At 35.8% G+C, this 25,085-nt stretch overlaps 1 protein-coding gene across 6 annotated transcripts in view; it reads right to left on the bottom strand.

Annotated features, from left to right (window-relative positions):
* The window catches only part of RBFOX1 (RNA binding fox-1 homolog 1), a 1,270,800-nt gene that overhangs the window by 93,765 nt on the left and 1,151,950 nt on the right, over window positions 1-25,085 (bottom strand). For all 6 annotated transcript variants that reach the window (XM_034065465.1, XM_034065469.1, XM_034065467.1 and 3 more), the window contains 2 exons: window positions 6,150-6,293; window positions 3,645-3,698 (listed from right to left, as the gene is read on the bottom strand). In XM_034065465.1, the coding sequence (XP_033921356.1) occupies window positions 3,645-3,698; window positions 6,150-6,293 (198 nt within the window). The remainder of the gene's footprint in view (window positions 1-3,644; window positions 3,699-6,149; window positions 6,294-25,085) is intronic.

The raw sequence follows: 25,085 nt of genomic DNA, 5'->3' as shown, positions 1-25,085 counted from the left end.
CTCAGTACTAATCCTGATGTTTTAGATTCCTGCATGGGCTTTTCTTATAGCTAAACCCATCCTCAACTTTAGACGTTTCTTTCTTTTTCAACTGCTTCCTCCCATCTTCCAAAAAAAAAAAAAAAAAAGGCTCACTACTTAGGATGCCATTAAGAAAATTTCACAGCAGACAACATTGCTGAAGCCATCAATCTGATGAGCCTAGCTCTGTGTCATAGCATCAGTTCTCCCAATTCTAGCTGTTCTCCTCCTTCTCACAGCGCAGCTGCTTCTTCTCAGAATTGCAATAATTTGGTAGGAGTTGTTTAGGCAAAATTTTAAATCAGATTTAGCTCACAGCACTACGAGTTATTTTTTTTTTCAAACAACTGAAAAGAAAAATAAAAACCTAATTATACTAAAAATTTTGAAAAAGTTATAAAGTAGAGCCACAAGCCAAGATAAGACAGGAACTTCAAAGATTCTGAATAGAATAGTCATTGTAATTTTTTAATTCCTTATGTTGTATTTATTATCGTAATTAACTATTTAAATTAAGCTCTTATTATTTATGCAAATCTGTAAATTTAGCTAGCTGACACAGAAACCCAAACACAGAATATAGATTCATTCATCACACATTCAAATACTTACACAAACAGGTTAACGTTAATTTTAAAGGCAGGTGATTCAGCATCTACTTTAGCTCTTCACACTATGTATTTTATTAACAGGTTATTTTCTGCATTTTATTTTTGAAGTCTGTCAAATGATTTAATAATAGCCAAGTTAGTATGTGAGAACATTCTGGTTTAATTTGGGAGGTGCTCTGCAGTTCTTATTTGAAGAAATAGATATTAATATACCAGATACTAGATAGACAAATACATATATACACAGATTTAAGAAAGTATATACATAGTATACAGCTGTATAGAGCATTCATTTAAAACTATAAAAAAAAATAAATAGTACTTTATGCTCCTGTACCTTTGTACCTTTGCAACTGTGCCTGAGACAAAGGCATGTGCAGCTCTGTGCAGTTTAAGTGTCACACATGCAGAGTAGCATTAACAAGCTCACAGTAATGGAAGCTATATTTCAAATTGTCCTTCCAAGCAGAGAAAGGTAAGTTACCAGCAGTTTTCAATGTTACTTTTATCAACAGCTTCAAGAATTGTCAAAGGTAAGCTTCATGAACACAGGTTGTAAGAAAGATCTGTATCAAAACAAGACTGAAATTCTTCCAATTCTTATTAAGAGTTTCAAAATTCATCAGTGTTGCCATACGATTCTAGCAAGATTATCCTGATTATTATTATTATGCCTCTGTACAAAGAAAATTTTGTGGTATGAAACTTATATTGTTTTAGGGTTCTTTTATGGAGAGACTCCCTTCTGTAAAATTATGCTACACTTTACGGTAGTGCTGCAGCACTATGGTTTTTGAATATGCAATTCTTTGTTATGGCATGAAAATAAGCTTACTTCTCTGTTTTTGTAAGAATCTGCTTAAACAGTATTTATTTGAATAAAAATAAATAAATAAAACCAGAAAAAAAAATCTATCAATTCTTTTCTGCCAAACTGCAGCTAGAAACAAATTTGACTCTTGATCCTGCAAATTTTTTTTTTACCTGTACTCAGTTTGAGACCACTTAGTAGTCCTTTCAGTTTCAGTGGGATTTTATGAAAGCAGAGATAAGCACTACCAGGAATGGGGCTTTAATCTGGTGCATCTTAAATCCTACAGAATGGACATGAAATGATCAGATTAAATAAATGAATAAATAAAAAAAAAAAACAACAAAAGTTCCCTTTATTCCTAATCCTGTTTTCTAACTTTTTATTTAATTGAGAGAATCTAAGGGTACTCTGCAAATCAAAATACTATGTAGCTACACCTGAAATAACTAAACAATATGAGAAATAGCATATATAAGCAATGAGATGCATCACAGAGCTGCTTTTAGTACCTTCAGCAGCTTAGAGCCAGCCTGGATGCACCAACACAGCACTGGATAGTGAAGTAGAACTTTAACACTAGGCCTTAAGAGTCTCTGTCACAAACTGTTTAACTGCAATAAGTGACATTACAAGGCTGCCTAGCAAAACCTCCTCCTTCAAAATCCTTTCTAGGAGCTTGTTTTTAGCACAAGGCTCAGAGATGCTTTCACTACTGCAAGATCACTATTAAAAACCTCTCAATTCAGAAATAACTCTTTACCCCATCCCCTGAATACTTTTTAAAAGACTTATGTTTATGCAGTCCTGTGCAAATGTGGTAGTTAGAAGTCCTACATATGTAAAATTTAATGGCTAAACAAAAGTGCAAACCACCACCAAAACACATGTACTCAGTTCCACTCCATCTTCAACAGAATCAATCAAGGTGGCAGATGTGGGATGTCTTCTGAAATTTACTATAATCTCCAGCAGAAGCAGGTTTTGGACAACCCACGTCTTTGACAAACATTACTGAAAAGCAGTAACTTAATAATGATAAATTTCTTGCAGGGTAGGAGATTCTAAGACACAAAATCTCATACATTTAGGTTGTTTACTGAAAAAGTGGCAAATATTCCAGCTGGGGTTGGGCTAACAGGCAAGGATATTAATGAATTAATTAATTAATAATTTTGGAATATAAACCAGGACACTTCAGCTAGTCTATCAAAAACAAACAAACAAAAAAAATGATGCCTTTAAGGTTAGAATACAAACACTTTAAAGGAAAAATAATAGAACTAAAATATATCTGATATAAGAGGGATTTTTGATATATCTGATTCTTAAAAAAAGACATATTACAGTATGGTTGTAACAGGAAAAGAATTCCACCACTAATAATAAATCATATATGAAAGCTACAGGAAGACTGAAACATTATTGGATAGACATTCTAGTGTGTCTGACATGGCAGGGATGAAAAAAGTTATCATGCATATGTCATACACATAAACCCTGATAATGCAGCTGATATCACAGGTGAAGCATTCTGAGCTACAGGTTTTGCACCAAGTAACAATGTTAATACAGTCATAGCCATCCTACCTTGCTTTATTTCTTAAATATCCAATAAACTGAAGTATGCATTTAAGGCAAAGTAATTTTCAGAAAAAAATTAAATGTTTGCAATACATTAAGAACTTTTTTAATCAAATAAATGTTAAAATAGATTATTTTCAAAGGGTTGGTGTACTGAAGCTTTAGCTAAAGAGGAAAACATCTGCACTTAGATAATCTGCAACAATCACATATTTTTCTCAGCTAATTACTAAAGAGGATAGTTGTTAGGTATCATTATCATCATTCATTTCAATAGGGAAAAAAAATACCTGTATTGATACAAACCTGCCTACAAATATCTGTAAGTAAGGACCCATCTTATAAAATAAGCAAGATAAATTACCCTTGAAGAATAAAGACAGCAGAATTCAACATTCCCGTAAAGTAAATGACAGTTTGGAGTAGCTAAAATTACCCCCTTCAAAAGTTACAAAATGATTTTCATGCTGCTTAGGAAACTCAATGACAGCTCAGATGTTTTCACTAACATGGAACTTCAGACATTATTTTTTTTGCAGCAGTGCAGTTGTTTCCTTTTACTCATATAAATATTTTAAACAAATTTTAAAATTCCAGAGGTGAATTAAACTGCTTACCTTTGAGCCTCGCTCATTAAAAATAATTTCAACATCTAAGATTTTACCAAATTGCTGCAAAGAAATAGAAAAGTTACATGAAATTACGATAATTTCAACACTTCTATCATATACAGTACAAATGTTGGTTTCAGAAAATGGTGCACCACATAAAAAATTTAAAATAATATAAAACCAAATATAGTCAAAGGTATTTGGCTATTTCAAAGACAGTCTGAAACCTTTGTTTCAGATTTTTTGCAGCTGCTTTCCAGGACAGTGTGATTACTTCTGCTTTACAGGGATAACATTAAACCAACAGGGAGTTTTGTTGCTAGATTCAAGGAATAAAGATTTCTCTCCAACCTTGCTGAAAATGGGTAACTGTTACTCCCTAAGTAATTCTTAATAAAGTCTAATTTGGAAAACTGGAATGGATACTTCCTCGTTGGCCATTTTTCCTTGCTCAGAAATGCACTTCTATTGTAATATTAAATGCTATTACTATTGACACTACAATAGCACTCACAAACATCTAGGCATTGTTCACACACAGCAAACTTGACCACAGTTGCTATTCCAAAGCAAAAGGCTTTACTGCATTTGTCCAAGTAAAAGAATACATTCTTGACACAGGCAGTGTTCAGTTAGAACACTTTGTGATATGACACATTTCATGATGTGACACTGAAGTTTATCAGTGGGTCATTTCTGTTGTTTCATATGTCATTAACATGCAGTGTGGAACAGTGCTAGCACTGATAAGTGGCACAATATATTAAACAGAAAAAGAGAAATTAAAGGCAGGCAAATGAAGAGTAATGTAGACAAAAGAGTCTAAGCAACAACCCACTATACTACAGTCCTTTAAGATATAAAACACAATTACAGGCCAGAAAGGACAGTATTCCCTCTCTAGCTTACTAAGGTGTTTCAATGTGGTTGTGTAAAATCAACCATCATTTCTTACCCCTTGGCTTGTTTTGGTTTTGCATTCACCATCTAATTCATGTTGTAACTGCAATTTTAGCCTATAAGCAGACATTGACTTAATGTTTAAACAATTCTCCTCTGCTATATTTATGTTCATGTAAAAAGATCTTCTGCTACATGTGTAACATGGCCAAGATGCAGCATTATCATACTTCCTATCAGATTCAACTCACATCTGCAGAAATTCCATTTTTTCAATTCAGAAGCTAAACTTTTACTGTTACTAAGTCATTCTAATCTGGAAAACTCTAGCCATTCTTCAGTGTCAGTCTTTTGAGACCTAAGACATAGAAATACTGAAAAGACATGTATTTTTTTATTCAGTTATAAATTACTACAAAATCTACACAGAACCCCAACTTTCAATTAATCTACTTTCAACCAATATATATCTACTTTAACTGGCTTGTTTGAGTTAAATAAGTCTGCATATTTTCTTGGAGGGGTTAATTATTATGACTTCTGCTATTTTGCAGATGAGCTGTAACCTGCTTTTAGAGGGGGTTGCTTGTAGCAAGTCAGATATGGCAAAATAGTCACTCTCATTTCCCAATACTATACCAGGATTCTTTTTCCAGTAACTTCCCTTAACTTCATGGAAATAAATATTGAAAACACAATGTCTTAACTCACATAGAGAGACATTAGAAATATTTAAAAATCTGAACTGAACATGAAACATGGAGAGAAGTATAGTGCCATGATGCTGCACTAACAAACTAACACAGAACAGAATTAAGTTTTAGTGGGTCAGAAATAAGAAAGCAAGAGTAACACAAATACTTAAAGAGTACTAACTTGGAAAAGGAAAATCTGGGTACTAATAGCTGATTAAGTACCATTACTAGTTTTTATTTAGTGACATTTTAAAATAAGAATTAAGAATTCTTGGAGCAGGAAGAAGAAACCTGGTCTAATCTATCATGAGCCTAGAACTGATGGCACATATTAGGTGCGTGAAACACATCCAATGCACTTAAAGGCAGATAATGGCCTGGGTAAAAGCAAAATATGAGGGACACAGAGAAAAAGACTGGCAAAAACTTTAGAAGCTCACAGACCTACAATACTTGTGGGGATGGGTGAGGATTCCTACTCCTGGACTTCCTGCCTACATTCAGCTCATATCTTACTTATACAGATTTGGGTCCCTTGCTCATGAGGTTAAGCATTTACTGTTTCACATCATGGTCTCCAAATACCAATAAATACTGGCATATAAATCCAAATGTGTACAGCAGGAATCTATATGCATTCAGTATTTTAAGTCAACATAAATAGCTTTTTCTGAATGTAATGCAAAACAACATAATACATAGAATACACCCATCTATATCCCACACAGAAATTCAGAAGAATTTCTTTTCCCAGTTGTGACTGGCAAATCAGATGTTTGGTTATATATAAATGGAAAGCAAATCTTTACTAAAAATGGTTAAAGAGTCTAAAACAGAAATACTGCTGTCAAGCTGCCTATAATATAAAATACCTGCAATGCTAGAAAAGCATAAGGAAAGAAATAAGAGTACTTACACCAAACATTTGTCTAAGGTCTGGATCTCGGAATCTGAACGGTATATTTGAGACATGAAGCCTTTTTGGCTGTGATTTGTTTTCTGTGTTTTCAGAAGATTGTGTCTGTTGCTGGCCATCGGTCTGTGCTGCATCATCTGTCTGCTAAAAAGGTAAAGCAAAATAAAACACACTGTAAGCATTTCTGCCATTTTTAGTATAAAGTGGTGGGCTTGAATTTTCAAAAAAGACTAAAAAGGAGTTAAATCTGCTCAAAGGTGTTGAAGAATACTAGAAGTTGTTCTTTAATTATATCATACACCGCCAAATTAATCACTGTGTACAGCACACATTCACTAGAAAAAGATTTTTCATAGGTATGTAAAAAGAGCATAGTGTTATCTTTTGTGTTGGTAGAAGGGATTTGGAAGAAAAGAGGAGGAAAGAAAATAGTTGAATTAAACTACGAGGATCATCTTAAAACTGTTACTCTATTTTCTCTGTCCTTCCTCTTCCTTCTGACCATATTCATCTTCCAAGGATTCATTTTCTTCTTGTGTTCTAATTTTCCAGTTCAGCTTATCTTTTTTACTTCTTTTCATTAAAGCAAAAGAAGAAATCTCATATTTTTGGCTAGTATAAAATTTCTTTTAAGAGATAATCATTAAAGCAAAATAGAAGTGGTTTAATAAAATAAACCTTACCACACAGTTTCAGTACCAATAAGCCTGTTAAGAAAGAAGCAAAAGAACTCAAACAGAATAAATCATTTATATCAGCAGTAACTATATATAAATCTAATCCTAGCAAGTTAAATTCAACATCATCTTCCCTCACAAATGCAAATGTTCTCAAATACTAAACATGGTATATAGCTGTCAAGAGACAAAAACATGTTCCATGCTAATCTCTTGCTATCTGAAACCAACTAAAAACCTAAAAAATTAGAATTTAGGTAACTGTTCCATCCAAAGACACCACAGAGATTACTTTGCACCTTTGGGCCTTAAAAGGAGAGGAATATGAAGGAAATTTGGTATATGAGAGCAGGTGGTGACTGGAAACTTGAAATACAACACTCCAGAAGAATTTAGGGTCAATTAGATGAATCTGAAGAGAATTAACGAATTCTAAAGACACTGTTTATCTTCAGGAACAGAGGGTGCCCCTTGAAGAAAATATATAATCAGCATACCGTACAAATGCAAATTGGAAAAAGTAATTTCTGCTCATCATAGATGATGAGAAACAAGGAGTAGGAGGTTTGAACTGTGCACTATTAGTGTATCAAAACATTAGAAGCAGCTTCCATGTGAGAAGCTGAACAGATATATTGTCAACAAAAAGCCAGTGAGGTTTCTGAAGATGACGCTACGATGAAGGAGCTACAATTTATGGGTAAAGTGAGTAAATCCAAGCACTGTTATTTTCTGGGTATTTCTTCTGGATTTTACCACTTTTGTTCACAGAAGCCTGAAATTTAAAGTTGCAGCAAAGAATGTCTCAGAGTTTGGGCAGTGAGGACTGAAAATCAGAATCTTCAGAAAATCATCAACATCAAAGATTCATACCTGTCAATACTCTTAAAGGAGTCTGTGCCAGAATTAACATAGCTAAGCCATTTAAGACGTATTAGAGGGTTTGAAAATGTAGCAGTCTCTTTACAAAGCATATTATAATCCAGAAATCTATGGATGTGACTAGCAGATCTGGAGAAGGATAATTACAAATTGAAACTGGAATGTGATGCTTATACAAAAACTTCCAGTAACACCAAGGAGGTAAAACACAGAGGACAGGCTGCATTTTGTGAAATCCCAGAAAAGAAAGTTTCAAAGCCCTGTGGACTGAAAGAGCTAAAATGCAATTTACCTTACACATACATAATACATTTCAAGAGAATATTTTAATTGCTAGAGGATCTAAAGACCAGTGTTCGATATTTCTTCCAAAATTAATTGAAATTAGTATAGGGGACTATCCTTGCCGCATCTCTGCAGTTTTGTATGCAATCAGACTGCTTTGTGGTTCCTATTCTACCACATATTTGCAATTATGAAATATTAAAAAAATTTAATGTATGATAGTCTTAAAACTTATAATGAAAGTTATAAATACCACATGCAAAAGTAGAAGACGAAATGCTCACATACACAGAAATAAATTGATATTAACTCCCGTTACTTCAGTGAGCTACTGAAGGCTTAGGTGTTAAATTAAAATTGAAACTATTCTTATAGGTAACCAAACCAAAGAGGGTGTTTCAGAAACTTTTTTTTTTTCATTTCATAAAAGATACTTGCAGTATAAATATATGGTATTCATTGAAACCAAATCCATCATCCGGACAGTTAAAATAAAATTTCTTGTTTTGTATAGAAATGCTTTATCTTTCCTAGTACACTAAATTTTTGTTTCCTCACCTCAGGTACAGAAACAGAAATCTTGTATTCTTTAAAAGACTTCACTCAAGTTCTTAAAAGACTTGATATTGAAGTCAACTTCTTAAAATCAGTTAAAATCAGAATGTATTTATTTTAGCCAGCCTAGTTTTTCCACAACTGTCACTACTACCAATTTTTCTGTTTTCACTGAGAGGAGGTTAAATGCAATAAAATAAACCAGTCATGCTGCAAGTTTTTAGAAGATGAGTAGTTGAAAAGGTTCTTTCTAACAACTGGCAACAGGCCACAATGACTCTTAATAATATCTGTTGTGCAGTGATTGTCCAAGTGCAAGCAGTGGTCCCCGCTGAACTCCTGAAGGACCTGTCAAGAGTGTATCTAGTCCTTAAAGAGCTGCTGCTCCTTCCGGGGCAAGTGAGCCCCAAGGAGTCTTAGATCCTTCCATCTCACCCCCAGGGCACACAGGATGCAGAGTGCTGCCTCAGGACCAGCTAGCACTACACATTCTAGAATCAGAAGAAATACTGTAATTTACCTGAATTTAACTGAAAACATTTTTTTAAAACATTTCAGCAAACAGTAGTAATTCCCCTTACTAATCCAAATTTGCACTATTACATCCCCAGAAATACATACTTTGGACTGGGGAGGGAGGGGAAGTATGCTTTAAAACCTTCATCTATCTCTAATACAAACCCATTTCCCAGGTTACTCCTGACTGGACACAGGAGTGCCATCTCCCATCCTTAGCACTTGTGGCACCACATATTATACACCAGAATGTTCAGCAAACCTGAAATCAGCGAGGGCCTCATGCACACCGTTTTGACAGAAAAAATAATTCCATTCTTCTTCCCAGAAAATACAGATTTTCTGTATGCTTTCCATCTATTACTGAGCATCCAGATTCGGTTTGTCTCTTACACTGGAACTGTAAGTGTTACACTTCCATTGACTAATCTCTTCCATTTTCTGCAAAACAATGGTGGTGTAGACAGAATCTTTCACCCTCAAACCCTCTTTTAAACGTAATGAAATGCTGTCACAGAAGAGCTGTTGGCATGCCACTACAGAAAGAATGCGGTCTTCAATTTCAGCTTTTAAAGAATGGAACATAAACAGTAGGAATGCCTAAAACTGAACTAAACCTGTTAACTCTTCTTGGACAAGCTGAAAATATGCTGTATTAGAATAGCTTGAAAAAGCTTTACCAAGTCTCGATCACTCTTCTATAACATGCAACCAAATACAAAGCGGTTGCGTATTTTTTAAACCCACACAAAGACTAGAGGAAGAACAGCCTAATTCTAGTAGGAACAACCTGTAAAATATTTACAGGAAGAAAAGAAAGGGAAGAAAAGCAATAGGTTTTTTTTATGTATATTATATATATGTATTATATTATATATTCAGTGGCAAACATAGATACTACACTGAGTTTCTCATGTATACAAACAAGCATAATGGTAAAGTTCTTCACAATTTGAAGTTTTGAAACACTCATCAAATTAAAAAAACAAAAACAAACCAAACCAAAACAAAAAAGCTCAAAACAGCATCTGTTTTTTCCTGCTGCACCAATCAAGTTATTTCTGAGACAGAAAGTGCTTGTGAATGTCTTCTAGGCATTATTTGATTAAGCTGACAATATTATGTGAGCAATGGCTGAATACCCACTATGCTGTACTTCTGACCAAATTGATTTGTGTAATGAACACTTGCTCTGTCTCTTCTCTAGCCTGAATAGGGCTCTTGATTTAACCAGTGGTGCTGGAAGCCAAGTGAATTTACAGCCCCCACAGTCATTCTCTCTCAATCTGGAGAGAATAGCAGCAGCAGTACATGAGCAAGCATAATTCAATACATTGTGCTATAAGTGCAGAAAATAATATCAGAGCTCTGCAATATACCTGTTTGATTTGATTTGTAAACCTGATAAAAAAAAGCAATCGAGAAAAGTTCAGCAGAAAAAAATATATATGCATCCTGCGCAAAAATATATCCAATACTGAATGCGTGCAAACTGAAAAAATCAGGCACAGTAAATCTACTTCATACTTTCCATAGATAATATTGCACATTTTCCATTTAAAAAGGATCTAGATTCTGAAAAGTTACTTTTCCATTAAAAAGCCACCAAAGAGAATAATTTAAAACTGAGTTTGGGACTTTCTGGAAATACCGTTTCCCAAATATACTACAAGCAGTATACTGACAAACACGATGGGCTTTTATGTTCCCTGTTTTCCTAAGTAGATTGTCTGATGAATTAATCATACTGGTTTTGAGAAATTTATGGTCTGAAAAGTCCCAGCTCTTCAATGTGCTTCCCAGAAGTATAACAACATAGAGGTAAAGGAGCTACTTATGCAGATACCTCTGTTTGTACTTAAACGCTTACACATAGGTGTACACATGACAAAAAAAAATTCTATCACTGTGTTTTTTTACAACTGTGATAAACATTACCAGAAGTATTGGTAACTTTTGTTGTCAGCTGCATCTCTGTTATCCTTTTCTCATGAGTAAAGATCAATAGTAAAGTCTTATTGCTTTCAGGATATTACAAGGTGAAATTATTTTTTTCAAATTAGTTCTAAAGATAAAAATATTCTAAGTATCTCATACTGCAAGGCATGCTGCTCATGCCACATCAATTTATCCCCTTAAGAATCCATTTCTGAAGACAATGTGCACTGTTCTTTGTTCTGATCTAGTGCAAACTTAACATAGATGTGGGACTTGCCATTAGGCACAAACAAATTGTAATAGATTAATCATGACTGCATTTGGTAAAGTTACTATATTTCCAGTGTAACTGTGAATATTTTGTATGCCAGGAAGGCTTGGTTCAAAACACTGAGCCTTAAACTCTCCAGGGTTAACTCTGACCCTTCTTGTTTTTAGTGGTAAAATTCCCTTTTATTTCAGCTGGGTCAGAACCTCACCTCGATATTATACATATTTGACAAACTCATTTCACAATCCCCATTAATTTCACAGATTACAAAAGATATACTATTAATGCTTTCATATCCCTTACAACATTTAGTACCCAAAGCTTCAAATGATAAAAAACAGAGCAATTACTTTGTCACCATACCCTTTTACAGTTCTAAAAAGAAATACAGTGAGCAGCCAAGTCCCTCTTCTGTGAGGCTGTCTTGCCCTGTCTCTAAAGCACTGACCCATCACACTGTCTACTGTTCAATCTATTAGTGCATAAGAGCAGTCCTCCTTCCATTTCATGACTTGCAAAAGCATGTCAGATGTTCAGTTGTGCGTTTTGTTTATATTAATAAAATACCTCTTTCAAAGTTGAGACAAAAATGATTAGTTTGCAGGCTGTATTGCTCTCACAATTGCTGTACATGGAATGGTGTTTAGAAACAAAGGAAAACAAAATAGCTGCTCTTCTGTACGACCTCGTCCAAAATGCTAACTACCTAATGAAAGCATGTGCCTTAAGTAAGTTTTGTATCAGACAAAGAAGTTCACATTTCTTTTCTCCCAGACACACAGGACCAGGGTAGTTCTGTGTTAAGTGCATGTGGTCTGAGCAGTATGGAGCCTGACACCAGAGCTTTCCTGAGCAAGTAAGAAAGATGACCCAACATCACAGCACACCCTGTCACCAATAGGAAACACTGCATTCTAAGTGAAGCCATGGCTCAGGGATACTCAGTGTCCGGATCACCTGGCAGCAACAGCCACTTGTGGAAATGCCTTATGAATGTGGGCAACACTTGCACCAGCTCTTTGACTCCACAGGCAGTGTGATTTGAGAGAAATGTACCTTACTGAGCAAGGTGTGAAGTGACCTGCCTGTCAGAAGGGGCAAGGTGTCAGGAGGCAGACACTGTCTGCTGTCATCATTTTTAAGCCAGAAAAGACACCACCTCCCCTCTGGAATATTGCATGTTAGAATTCCCTGATGAGTCAGCAAATACAATTTACTACCAGGAAGAGAACGTAAGGTGGTTGACTCTGTCTGGGACATTTGCTTTAGATATACTACAACAAAAACATACCCCTGTAGATCCCTTAATCTGATTTATAGACAAATGAAATAGAACCTGAGTATTTTTGCACTTTGCTTCAGCACTTTCTTTGGTTCCTGTTACTGAACATTCTCTGGGGCTTTGGCATACTCAGTATTGTTCCAGGTTGAAGACTTTAAAGCAGTACTGATTATTTCTTTCATTTCTAGATGGTTGCATTCTGGATGCTTATACCAAAGGCTACAAGAAAGTGCTGCTATTACTGTGATTGCTTATGCATAGAAAGCTAGCTGCCTAAATAAGAGATCATTAATTTTGAGGACAGATAGGAGCAATAAGATAGGTTTCTTAAGCTTCTGGTACTGCAGGGCAACAACAGAGTTATTAATAACTTGACTACATTAATTATTTTCCCAATCTATCTTGCTTAACAATATGTGATATAGGCCTTACATAGTGCTTTATGTTGCCATTGCTGGCTCATCAGTTTTCTTCTAAAAGAGTCAGCAGGATAACAGGGAATAGCATATCAATCATGTCTGGAGTAGAATCACCAGAAACCATAAATGTTTTGGATTCTGAACATGTTGTCTCAAAACTTTAGGAAAATTTGCTGGTATAAAGAGCAGATATGATTTTTAAAAGAATATTCATAATAGGTTTTAATAGCGTGTGGAATAACAAAGCAGTTGCCAAGTTCAGTTAAGGACATCCAATTGGTATCAGCATATCAATAACCTGAAATGGAAGAAGGAATTACAGCAGGTTGGCTTAATGCATTTTTATTGTTTCCATTGATTCAATAACAATTTCTGACCACCTACTGATCCTGTCCATGAGTATCACAACAATTAACAAAATTGTTCCCTCAACAGCTGCATCCTCGCTCCATTAGCTGAAGGGAAATGCATACACATATGCACATTTTTAGAAGTTCATTCTACATCTACAAAAAATAAATTATTGTGATATTTTCACACAATAATTTAAAAATAAATTCTTTGGGTTTATTCTTAAAAAAAAAAAAAAGCAGACTGACGTGGTTTAATCCCAGTCGGCAACCCAGAACCACGCAGCCGCTCGCTCACTCCCCTCCCTTTCTCCTCACGCTCCTGGAGGGATGGGGAGGAGAACTGAAAGAATGTAACTCCCACAGGTTGAGATAAGAGCAGTCCAGTAACTAAGATATAACACAAACCACTACTGTTACCACCAATAATAATAGTGATAGGGGGATTAAGAAGGGAAGAGAATACAACCACTCACCACCCGCCAACCGCTACCCAGCCCAACCCAAACAGTGATCTAGCCCTTCTGGGTAACTCCCTCCAGTTTATATACTGGGCATGAAGTGTTGTGGTATGAAATACCTCTTTGGCTAGTTTGGGTCAGGTGTCCTGTCTCAGCTTCCTCCTGGCTTCCCCTCCTCCCTGACAGAGCATGAGACTTGTTCAGAGTACACTTTACTGAGCAACAACTGAAAACATTGGTGTTATCAGTGTTGTTCTCAGGCTGAGAGTCAAAAACACAGAACTGCAACAGCTACTAAGAAGGAGAAAAATTATTGCTACTGCTGAACCCAGGACACAGACATACTAGGAAACCTTTTTCGGGTCAAAGGACAAAGGCATTACTTTAATCTAAATGAAATATCTTAAGCAGTGAAACACAGGCACAAAGAAATATTCAATTAATTGTTATTCCTCTTTCATCTTCTAGTCAGGACACTATTATTATTTCTGACATAATCCTTGTTGCTTTTTAAAAGGACTTCAATAGCGCCAATGAAATATTTAAAAACAACTTATTTTCTAAACCTGAAAGGCTCACATAAAATCCAAACAGGCAAGAAATGAAAAAGTATCAAAACCCCCATGAAAATAAATACACAAATTTTGATTAAAAGTTTTTTATCATTTGAAAGGGAGCTCCAGCTTAACATTGCACAAGATTCTTTGATAAAGTATCACAGCAACAAAAAAACCTATCGGCAGTAAAAATTACTTGCTCGTGTTGTTTTTGCCCAGAAATTATTCAACACATTTATATTCTAGGTTCATTTCTGTTATTTCTTTCACAACGGAGCTTGTTTTTCCATATGCCTAAAAAGAAACATAATGCTAAGGATGTGGTTACACAATCAGATAAAGTCTCAGTGATGCACCTGACACAAAGTCCTGCCTTCTGTGAACCCTTGAGACTCAGGTTCCTCCCACCCTGTGTTTACCCCAGCACTTGTACAGATGAGTGTTGGTTCAGGCCCATTGATCCAACTGGAAACTTAAGACTTCATTAAATGAGTCTGTGAGCTGATCCAATTCACAGTTGAAGAAAGGGACATAAATATGTTGATGATGTTGAATACAACAAAACTGAAGGATAGGCCTACCCCTTTCTATGGCAGCATGGCCTTAGGTCACCTGAAGCCAGTTTGGAAACTGCAATTTATCCTAACCACAGAGAAAAACTTCATGAATTACAGAGTTATACAGATAAATTATATATAACAGGAGCCGAAATGCTTCCTCTGAAAGCATTAATGGAGAATGGATATGGTATGTTCTCAATATCCAAAAATACAGACCTCTGATCTAAAAATGCATACCTGTAACAACAACGTTTAAGTGAAGAGGGGTAAAAGAGATGAAGAAATATAGAAATGAAAACATTGTAAAGCTTACAGGTACATATGCGTTACAGTTATGGTAGTTCTAAAGCACCTCCCAGGTTACACTTTAAAAGGCAATCACATAATAGCAATGAATTAGGACACAATGCTCTTGAGACCAAGACATTCTGACTGATGCAAAGCTTGTGGCAATAACCTGGAAATACACTCACTCTCCCTAAATAAGTTCTCTTAGCTGATGCAATTATCACCTTAATATATGAAGAAATTATTCACAAAACAACATAATACACAGGAAGGTGACTGTACTTTTACCTGGGGTCATGCAGTCATGCACAAGCATCACTCATAAAACAGAATGATTCTTTTCTTAAATGTTCAAATTAGCTTCAAAATTCTGTTAAGCATTATCCCTCATAAGTGAATACTATAAAAATTTGCAATAAGGCTTATTGATTTTTTTCTTTGAGCAACAGGCACTATCTAGACAAAAATATCTTTACAGTCTGTGACTACCTTGTACATTGCTGACATTTAACAGTATTTTTCCAAGTGAAAAATCATTAATGAAATACCATGCTACATAGCTTCAAAGAACACTACTTTCTTTACAAGAAAGGAAAGAAATGTCTTTAGATGGAATATTTGTAGGTTTGGTTTTGGAGTTGTTTAGAAAGCAATGTTTACCCTCAGCTGGAATCAATGTACCCTGCTTCCTGGAATTCCCCCCCTGAACTAGACTTGTCATGCATGTAAAGTCCTTTTTTGTAAGAGTTTTGTTGACATAACCAACTGCTGAGTGAACTTGTGAGAGCAGAGTTTCATGCTGAGAGAGAACGGTTGATTGCTGCACTGCAAACTCATGAAAAGAAAGAAAATGTGACAGCATGATGAAAGGTTTTCCATTGTTTGACCTCTGAATTCCAGCTATGACTTCCCATTTGCTCACTTGTGTGTCTTAGCCCAAGGAGTCAATTCCTGAACCCTCTGAAACACAGAAGCATTTTAAGGTTCACAATGTCACAAAAAAAAAAAAATCAGTTTAGTTGTTACTTATAAGAAATCACACACACACCAAAAAATCTAAAAATATCAGCAACAGATCTGAGTTGCTCATTGCAGTTATCTGGCCCACTGTTGCATTTTCTGCACACACTATTTCTTCTGAAAAAAAGTATTGCTTCCAATACGAGGATTAACAAATTTAATCATGCAAATGCTTATCCTGATCCAGTATCTGACATGAATTACTTCAAAAAATGCAAGAAATGCTCTAGAAAGGCAACTATTCAGCAAAGCTCTCTCCTCAAAAGAAAATTCTCTTCATTAGTCCAAGTCAGTACCTGATCTTCCTGCAAAATACCAGCATTACCTCTAAAAGTATTCTATATGTCTTTGTCTAAGTGCAGGTGGGGTCATTATTCTGATAATTCCTATCTGGTTTTATGCCACATCTATTTATGCATTTATAAAGACACAGCTTTTCATTCCTTTCTCCACTGTATAGAATCATAGAATAGTTAGGGTTGGAAAGGACCTTAAGATCATCTAGTTCCAAGCCCCCTGCCATGCACAGGGACACCTCACACTAAACCATATCACCCAAAGGCTCTGTCCAATGTGCCCTTGAACACCGCCAGTGATGGAGCATTCACAACTTCCCTGGCCAACCCATTCCAGTGCCTCGCCACCCTAACAGGAAATAATTTCTTCCTTATATCCAATCTAAACTTAACCTGTTTTAAGTTTGAATCCATTACCTCTTGTCCTGTCACTATAGTCCCTGATCAATAGTCCCTCCCCAGCATCCCTATAGGCCCCCTTCAGATACTGGAAGGCTGCTATGAGGTCTCCATGCAGTCTTCTCTTCTCCAGGCTGAAGAGCCCCAGCTTTCTCAGCCTGTCTTCATACAGGAGGTCCTCCAGTCTCCTGAGCATCCTCGTGGCCCTCCTCTGGACTTGTTTCAACAGTTCCATGTCCTTTTATGTGCCAAATATATGTTATTTCATAAAAGTATTTAAAGGACTTCTACAGTAGTCTTCACCTACATTTCCATTGCATTTTGAAAGATTGCATTTTAAAGAATTATTTAAAAAAAAATCAAGACACTGCTTTTCCTCTCCTTCTGTCACACTGAGTGCCTCATGAAAATCTCCACAATATTAAAAAGTGGTCAAAATTTATACATTCATTAATCCTTACAATGATCTTGCAGGATGTATTTTGTGTGCCCAGATAATTCCTGAGGTATATAAAATACCCCTTACACACTGGAAATCAGGTTTTCAATGATTTGTTGCAAAAGAGAAAACAACACACAAAAAGACTTGAAAACTTTGCTTTAAACTGCAGCAGAATCAACATTATGTAAACACACTGGCAGCAAATGACAACTGTATGTCACTTTTCCCCATCACTGTTCTACAACATCTAGCAGCTGATGGCCATAACCCAAACAAACAAGACACTCTTTAGAGAGGAAGGATTAATATGCTCCAGGAGAGTACTCCAGCATAATCACGTTCCTCATTGTGCACAGATTTGCACAGTTACACTATTTTCCCTTTATCTCACTTGTATATCTAACTTTCCTATATTCCTCTCTTGCAGATTCTCTTTACATATATATAATATACAATGTAGCAGTATGTAAATAAATCCATAATATATTTATGTTTTTTTTGCACAATCATGATTACTGCATCATCTGCTAGTTCTTAGGATTTTCATTCCTTTCTGCATTATGATATCCTTCCCGCCATTTATCCTGAACCTGTGTAACATAAGTCTCTCTATATGCACTTTGTTTCACATATTAGTAACTGTAAGCTGCAATGCTCACCAGGTTCCTTGAACCACAACTGAAGTCTGCTTTCTTATTCCAATTGAAAGGAAAAAGGAACACGTGGAAAACTGGCAAAAGAATACTACTGCCAGATGTCCATCACACAGCATATCAGCCACTACTTTCTGTGGGAATAATGCCAGTTTCTGATACCCCAAATCCAGTCCTTCATGAAACCTAAGGAATTATTTTCCCTTTTTTTTTCAATATATTTCAAACCTGCAAAAGAAAGTCCCACCAATCCTTACAAGTAAAGCATCTATGTAGATTAGTGGGCAGCCAAAAGTCCTTCTCCTCATGGCTGTTCTAAAACAAATCTCCACCCAGCCTGTATTTGTGCTTGGGATTGCCCCGATCCACGCACCAGACCTTGCACTTGGTTTTGGTGAGCTTCATGAGTTGAACTTCATCTAACCTATAATCAAAAGAAAACATTTAATGGTTCTTTTTTGCTCTTTTCTGGGTACAGAATTTTCATTCTACTTGAAAAAAGGGTTTGGACAACCAAGCCTACACTGTATATACCATACTTTAGGAATGTAAGCAAATCACAGGGTTTTTTTAAATCTATACACACAGATTTAATTCGGGATAAGCAATCTTTTTTTTTTTTTTTTTGTGAGGGGAACTTTGACATGAATATCAGAGGAAGTTGCAGCAATAATTACTAGCTATTGGGAGTAAAACTCATTTATAGATATAATAAACTAAGACTACTTTAACTGACTTCATCCAGAGAAAGATAAAAGAACAGTTTATAGAAATATGACATAAATTGCATTTACATTTAGTATCATCTCCTTTTGTAACACCTTCCCCTTCCTCTACTTCTAAAGGAAATACTGTAAAAATTACTTTCCCACACTTTTGGAAACAGATTTGTAACTAAAATAGTAAATTACAACGTTTACTGTCTGCTTATTTCCACCTTGGTAAAGAAATCATCTGCTCTAGAACACTGTACATCTCTTGATCACGCAGTAGCTAAAGTATCACAAGCATTTTTAATTATTTGCAAAATAAAAGAAAGCAAAACAGGTAAAAAATAATTAGTCTCACAAATAGTAGGTCAATTTGAAATTCCTTCAGCTATTTGCATAACCATATAGTATGTTTTAATGACTGCAGTTATGAGATTAGATAAATTCATGAAGAATACAGATTCATTAACACTTATACTGAGTACTCTTACTCTTCCCCAACTAGAATGTCAGATCAACACTTCAGCTGAAAGAAAATGAACTGCGAGCCAAATATGAGCAGTTCTGTCTCACCTGACTTAACTCATGTGAAGAGGCTTTCACAGACATTGTGGGGTGCATGCATTACAATAGAAACCAGGCCACTGATTTCTTTTTCTAATTTCCTCTAAGTAAAAAGACAGAAGAAAAGGTTAATTGTGTTTCCCCATGCAATTCTATGAAGAATATCCATGATTACTGTAGCATGAGGATGATATTTAATTCAAAATAAGAGGCACTATTGAAATATACAGCTAGTCAATCAGAATGACACAACAGCTGTGGCTGCTTCAATGGAATGGAGACTCCCAGAGTATTATAGCAAAAAAAGCCCATCCTAACAAACAAAATAAAAAAAGTAAGTTTCTGCCCAGAAGTATGATAGAGAAAGCCTCTTAACCTATTATACAAGTATGAGTTGGTCATACACAATAATTTTTTTGTGTTATAATCAAAATCCTGTACTTTGTAATATGAAGCAGCATTTGACAATATGAGTTATATATTTGTAACCTTATATACTGGCCTACTAGGGTTTTATTGTTTGGATTTCTAGCTTGATTGATTGTCCCCAGATAAAATAAACCATCTCAAATTTTGTTAAGACAGACATTATTTTCGGAGACCTTATGGAGGCTTTTACAGGATGTGTATTTCACTTCCTATTCTCTAAGAGGTATTACGTACTAATTCTCTCAGAGCAAAAACTGCTTGCTGTGCTCTTTGTAAATTTAAATATTGTCTTAAACTAAAAATACGAGATTTATTGAAGATGTATTTTCACAATCCAAACACTATCAACTTTTAATATGTATCTTAGTAAGAACAAAACTGATTGATTTTCAGCATCTAAAAATAATAATTACAAACATGGATGTATCCTAACAAATATTCTCCTGTAGACATTGTTATTGTTTAATTCCCCAAAACTATTTATATCTTTACTTCATTGAGAGAATAAATTGAAAGTAAAATACTCATTTTGGAACCAGAGAGCAGAGAAGGCTGAAAGCAAGTACCAAAAGTCAATGTGAAAATAAAAGTTTTTCCTACTTGATTTCAGATTTTTATTAAGTGCTTCAATTTAGCCTGACCAAAACATGGCACTTCATTGAAAAGAGTGGAACTGACTCAAAAGATTAATTACAGTAAAATTATCCTAATCTGTCATAAGCTCTGATATAGGAGTAAGAGAAAGTAATTTGCTTCAGTAAAAAGCAATGATCACCAAAGCATGAAAATTAACACTTCACAGAGGTAGATATTAAATGAAAAATATTAGCTGCATCAGCATATTGGGGACAATTATAAACTGCAGAGGACTCCTAAGACAGAGAAATATTATAGTTTATTATAATAAAGTAATTTTTGTCATTCAGTACACGCTTACTTTGTGAATTTAGCACTGTATTTTTTTCTCTTCAAAGGTAAATTGCTCTACTGCTTTACAGACTTTATACCACTTCTGTTTCCTTTATGCATTATTGCTTACTTTATCACATGGAAACTTATTAATACACAAAAGGCAAAAAAACAGAGTATTACTGTATTACTTATTCTGAGTATACAGACAACACCTGACATACACGTTTCATAAATTATATTAGTCAAAAAGAGGGTTTTTATCAGCTCAAGTCAGTGGGCACTTAAGAGCAGATGAGAGTCTTTTATTTATTTATTTAGCAAAGAGAAATAAATATAAAAAGATAAGTACAACTACACAGTGAAGATACTTTGGCTTTCCATTCTTGTATTACAGAATAAATTCAACCCAAAGATTTTATAACCACCAGCATTCACAGTGAAAGGTACTAATGCATCATTATGATCTAGCAGGTTGCTTGCTGTGTTTTACAGCCTTTCACACTACATTAACCTTTTGTACCTCAAGTATTTATGACCTCATAAGTAAGTATTTATCAAACTGAAAGCTCATATACAGCACTGTATTTTAGCTATCATTGTTTAGGAACATTTATAATTTCTTTTTGCCTGAATTTAAACTCACTCTGGTATACAGTCCATATTTTTAACAAAAACATTAGTGTAAAGCAAAACTATTTTTCCACTATCCGTGAAAACAACTAGACACAAAATTACCAAATGCCTTAAATACGGTCTCATGCCAGTATGATGAAAACCTCCTCATGCAAATTTTATTCTAAAGTAAAAAAAGATTTTTTTACAATCAGCAATTATAGCTGTTTTTTCTTTCTGCAATGTTCAACAGTGTATCATAGCAAAACAATACACAGAGATACTCCTGGTACAAGAATCATTGCAATTACTGAAGTCATAGATTCTCCACCTACATATCATGCTCTGTTTTTAACAAAAAAAAAAAGCAACAAACCCACAAAACATAGCAATTTATACAGTACATGTGCTGTGCTAGATGCCCCCATGCCATACGCATAGTGAATCTGAGGAAAAAAACTGCGGTTGATTAATGTATTGTACAAACATTGCCCAAATACAGAGCTCCTTGCAAATATTTTTTCCGGCAAACCAGTATGAAATCTGAGATACTGAAAACTACCATGAGCAAGGCAAAACCGTAAGCTTACAAACATTCTCATGAAATTTATGGCTAACAAACACCACTGCCTAAGCCGAGCACATCCCCAAGAGAAACAGTGACGATCTGAACCTGTGGTTTCTTTGCTCTATATCAGGGGTGTGTGGAAGGTAAGCCATTACCCTTTGACCCACAGGCACCTGAGTGATGGCAAAAAAGAAAAAGGGAAGAAAAAAGAAAGAAAAAAGGAAAGGAAGACAATAGGGATCAGTGCCACAAGAAGGGGAAAAGGGTGTCTCCTGCTCTGTTACTGCCTTCTGCACACTTAGCAGATTGAAAGAACAAGAATTCAGTATCAACCTCTGAGGGATTTCTGCTTGTTTGTATCTTACTGAGATACAGAGTACTATTGGTTTTGCCCACTGCATTATTGCAGAAAGAAACCTCAAACGTAAATAACTTTGCTACAGACTGCGCAGAACAAGGAGTTGCTGAGGTGCTCTGCTTTCTAGAGTGCCCTCCTCCAACAAGATGTTAATAGCTACTCTCCCCTCCTGGTCAAGCTCCTTGACCATATTGTAATCTCCTGCCACCCTTCTTGATGCTTTCTCAAGACTTTGCAGTGCAGTTTTTAAACTCAGCAGCTCAGTATATCAAAGGCCTGGTTCCAGTCTCCCTCTCTCTTGACAGCCACAGGTACCTGTATTTGTAAAGCTAAATAACACAGCAGAAAGCCTGAATACTTAGCATTATACAGGGAGTTTGAGACCCTGTCACTTGACTTCGCCATGACCCTGGCAGCAGCCTATCATATCATGCCCAATCTTTGACTCCTCAATCCCATTCGTCTATGGAAGAGAGCTGGAAGCTATGTTAAAGCAAAGGAGCAGAGGCACCACTGCATGTGGTAGCATCCCACCACATATCCTGAGGGGGGGAGGGTGCAGGAGGACAAAGAGATCTTAACTTCAAACAGTGTGCCTGGTATGTCTGTCTGAAAGTTAAACCAAGGTGCAGAGTTTTGCCTTTTTAAAAAAAAAAAAAAAAAAAAAAGAACAGATTTCCTAAGTAAGAGAATACGTTACCGATATTGTTTTCTTATTTGTGTTCCTGAAAGACAGCGTTCAAGCTTAGACTGTGATCTATTCAATACTCAATGCTCCGAAAGCACACATCCATTGAAGATTAAACTCAGCAGTAGCACTCTGTTGTTAACGGGGAAAAGGACCATTTCTCAGTCTAGACACTTGGGGTTAGGACAGCTAGCTTCCGCAATGTATTTTGTCACAGAGTTACCTCTGGGAGGTTATTCAAAGTACTTGTACCCTAGTTCCTCCTCTGCAAAAGTGGAAAAAAAAATAATTGCATTTAGCAAAATCTCTCAAAATGGTAGCAAGGATGAAATCCACCTTTTCATGAGATGCTTGGAGGGGTCCATCCTTTAACCTCAACAAAAAAGAAAAAATCACACTAGATTTAAGTAGTGGAATCACATTTAGAAATACCTGTTTTACAGCCCACTGCCAAATCTAAAGAACTCTTGAATATAAAGAAATACCATTGTCATTTGAGGTGGCAAACTTGCAAGCTCTCTATTTCAAACTGTTTATGCTACCCTTTAAGAGTAGTAGAAAATGTGATTCAACTTCCCTCATATAAGGAATCATGGTAGAATGTCAGAAATTTCAGAGAAAACACAGAAGGCTCGCCTTGCATTCCAAATCAGATTAGAGCAGCCCAATAATGCACCAATAGATTGCCTTGTGCCCTGACAAGCTGATAGTAACGTAAATCCCTTAGTCCCTCAGCTGCACCAAAGCAGACAACACATTCTAGTCCTAAGGCTGTAACACAGCATGTCATACATCCTCCTTCAGTCACTGTGACATCTGTATAAGGAAAAAAAAGCACAGGAAGATTTCATAATATTGGTTACATTGCTGTGACAAGGCAATTCATCAGCACCAACAAGCTTGTACAGTGCAACACTGAACACCCATGCTATATTCCTGCTGCATTAACATTAGCTTCGGGTATTTTGTGTATTTCCCACTCAGCCTTTACTACACAGGAGAGTGGACAGTGAATTCATGACTACAGATATAACACTGAAGCAAAGAAAGAATAAAAACCCCTTCAAAGCCCTCAGCACTCAAAGATCTTTGTCTCAGTGATAAAATTTGCCTAACTATGCAGTAGGATATTATCTTCACAAACGTTATCAGAAGGTCAAAGTACAAACATATTTTAGCAAATGTAAGAGCAACAAATTTACCTTCTTGGTACTATTTAATTTACCAAAGAGACCACCTGTAAATAATGTAAATAACAGTTGGCATGAAATATCTACTTTTACTGCAAACTGATGAGCAAATACTGCAATTTTATTGCTGCATTTTCTCAGTAGGGCAAGGTGTTACAAAGCATCCCCAAAGGATTAGTATTTTCCACTAAATCTCAGGAATTTCTCAGTTAATTCCCATTTCTTCATCTCAGAAGTATGATCAAGAATAATTCCTTGTAATAAATTCACAGATTATTGAAAGCCAACAAACTTCAGCAAACATACCACCAGCCAGTCTCAATCCCCCATTTTTAATCCCAGCAGCAAGAACATACAGCTGGGGGTACCTGGCTTTCCAGAAGAGAACCGAGTGTGCTTCTAATGCTTGTTAAACTATACACTGTAAACCAGATTCAGGTCTAGTCTAACCTCAAATGATTACTCTGACACCTGTGGAATACATGCAGTAACCTTCCTGTGAGTGTCTTCAGTAATAATGACCAACTCTATGCTGAACCATAAAGTCTTCTTTTGCTTGCAATAAAAACAAAGTGCCATTCTTCAAGGCAGAAAATGGGTATTTAGATAGCTAGACAAAATCACAGAACAGTTTGGGTTTGAAGAGACCCTAATGATCATCTAGTTCCTACCCCCCTGCCCAGGCATGGTTATCCTCCACTAGATCCATTCAACCTGGCCTTGAACACTGCCAAGGATGAGGTAGCCACAGCTTCTCTGGGCAAGGTATGAAGTACATCTATCTCAGACAGAGAGATGAAAAACTTGAATATTCAGGAATGTAAGCCCTCCTTCCTTCCCACGGAAGGCAAAAGGTATAAAAGCATAGGACACAATAAGTTCAGTCAAAATAAAAAAATACCAGGCTTGGTAAATTATACTTGCTAGCTGGTTCTAAACTTTGCAGGTCTAAAGACTCAGTATTTGAAATACATCCAATCAGCATGTCAAATGAATAATTCAGTTAACTAGAAAGCTGCTCAAATCTGGGCCAATATATTATGAGTGTTTAGGT

Source organism: Melopsittacus undulatus, chromosome 8 (assembly GCF_012275295.1).
Source record: "Melopsittacus undulatus isolate bMelUnd1 chromosome 8, bMelUnd1.mat.Z, whole genome shotgun sequence".
Lineage (NCBI taxonomy): Eukaryota > Metazoa > Chordata > Aves > Psittaciformes > Psittaculidae > Melopsittacus > Melopsittacus undulatus.
Note: the sequence above shows the minus strand (reverse complement) of the source record. Positions and strands in the feature narration are given on the sequence as shown.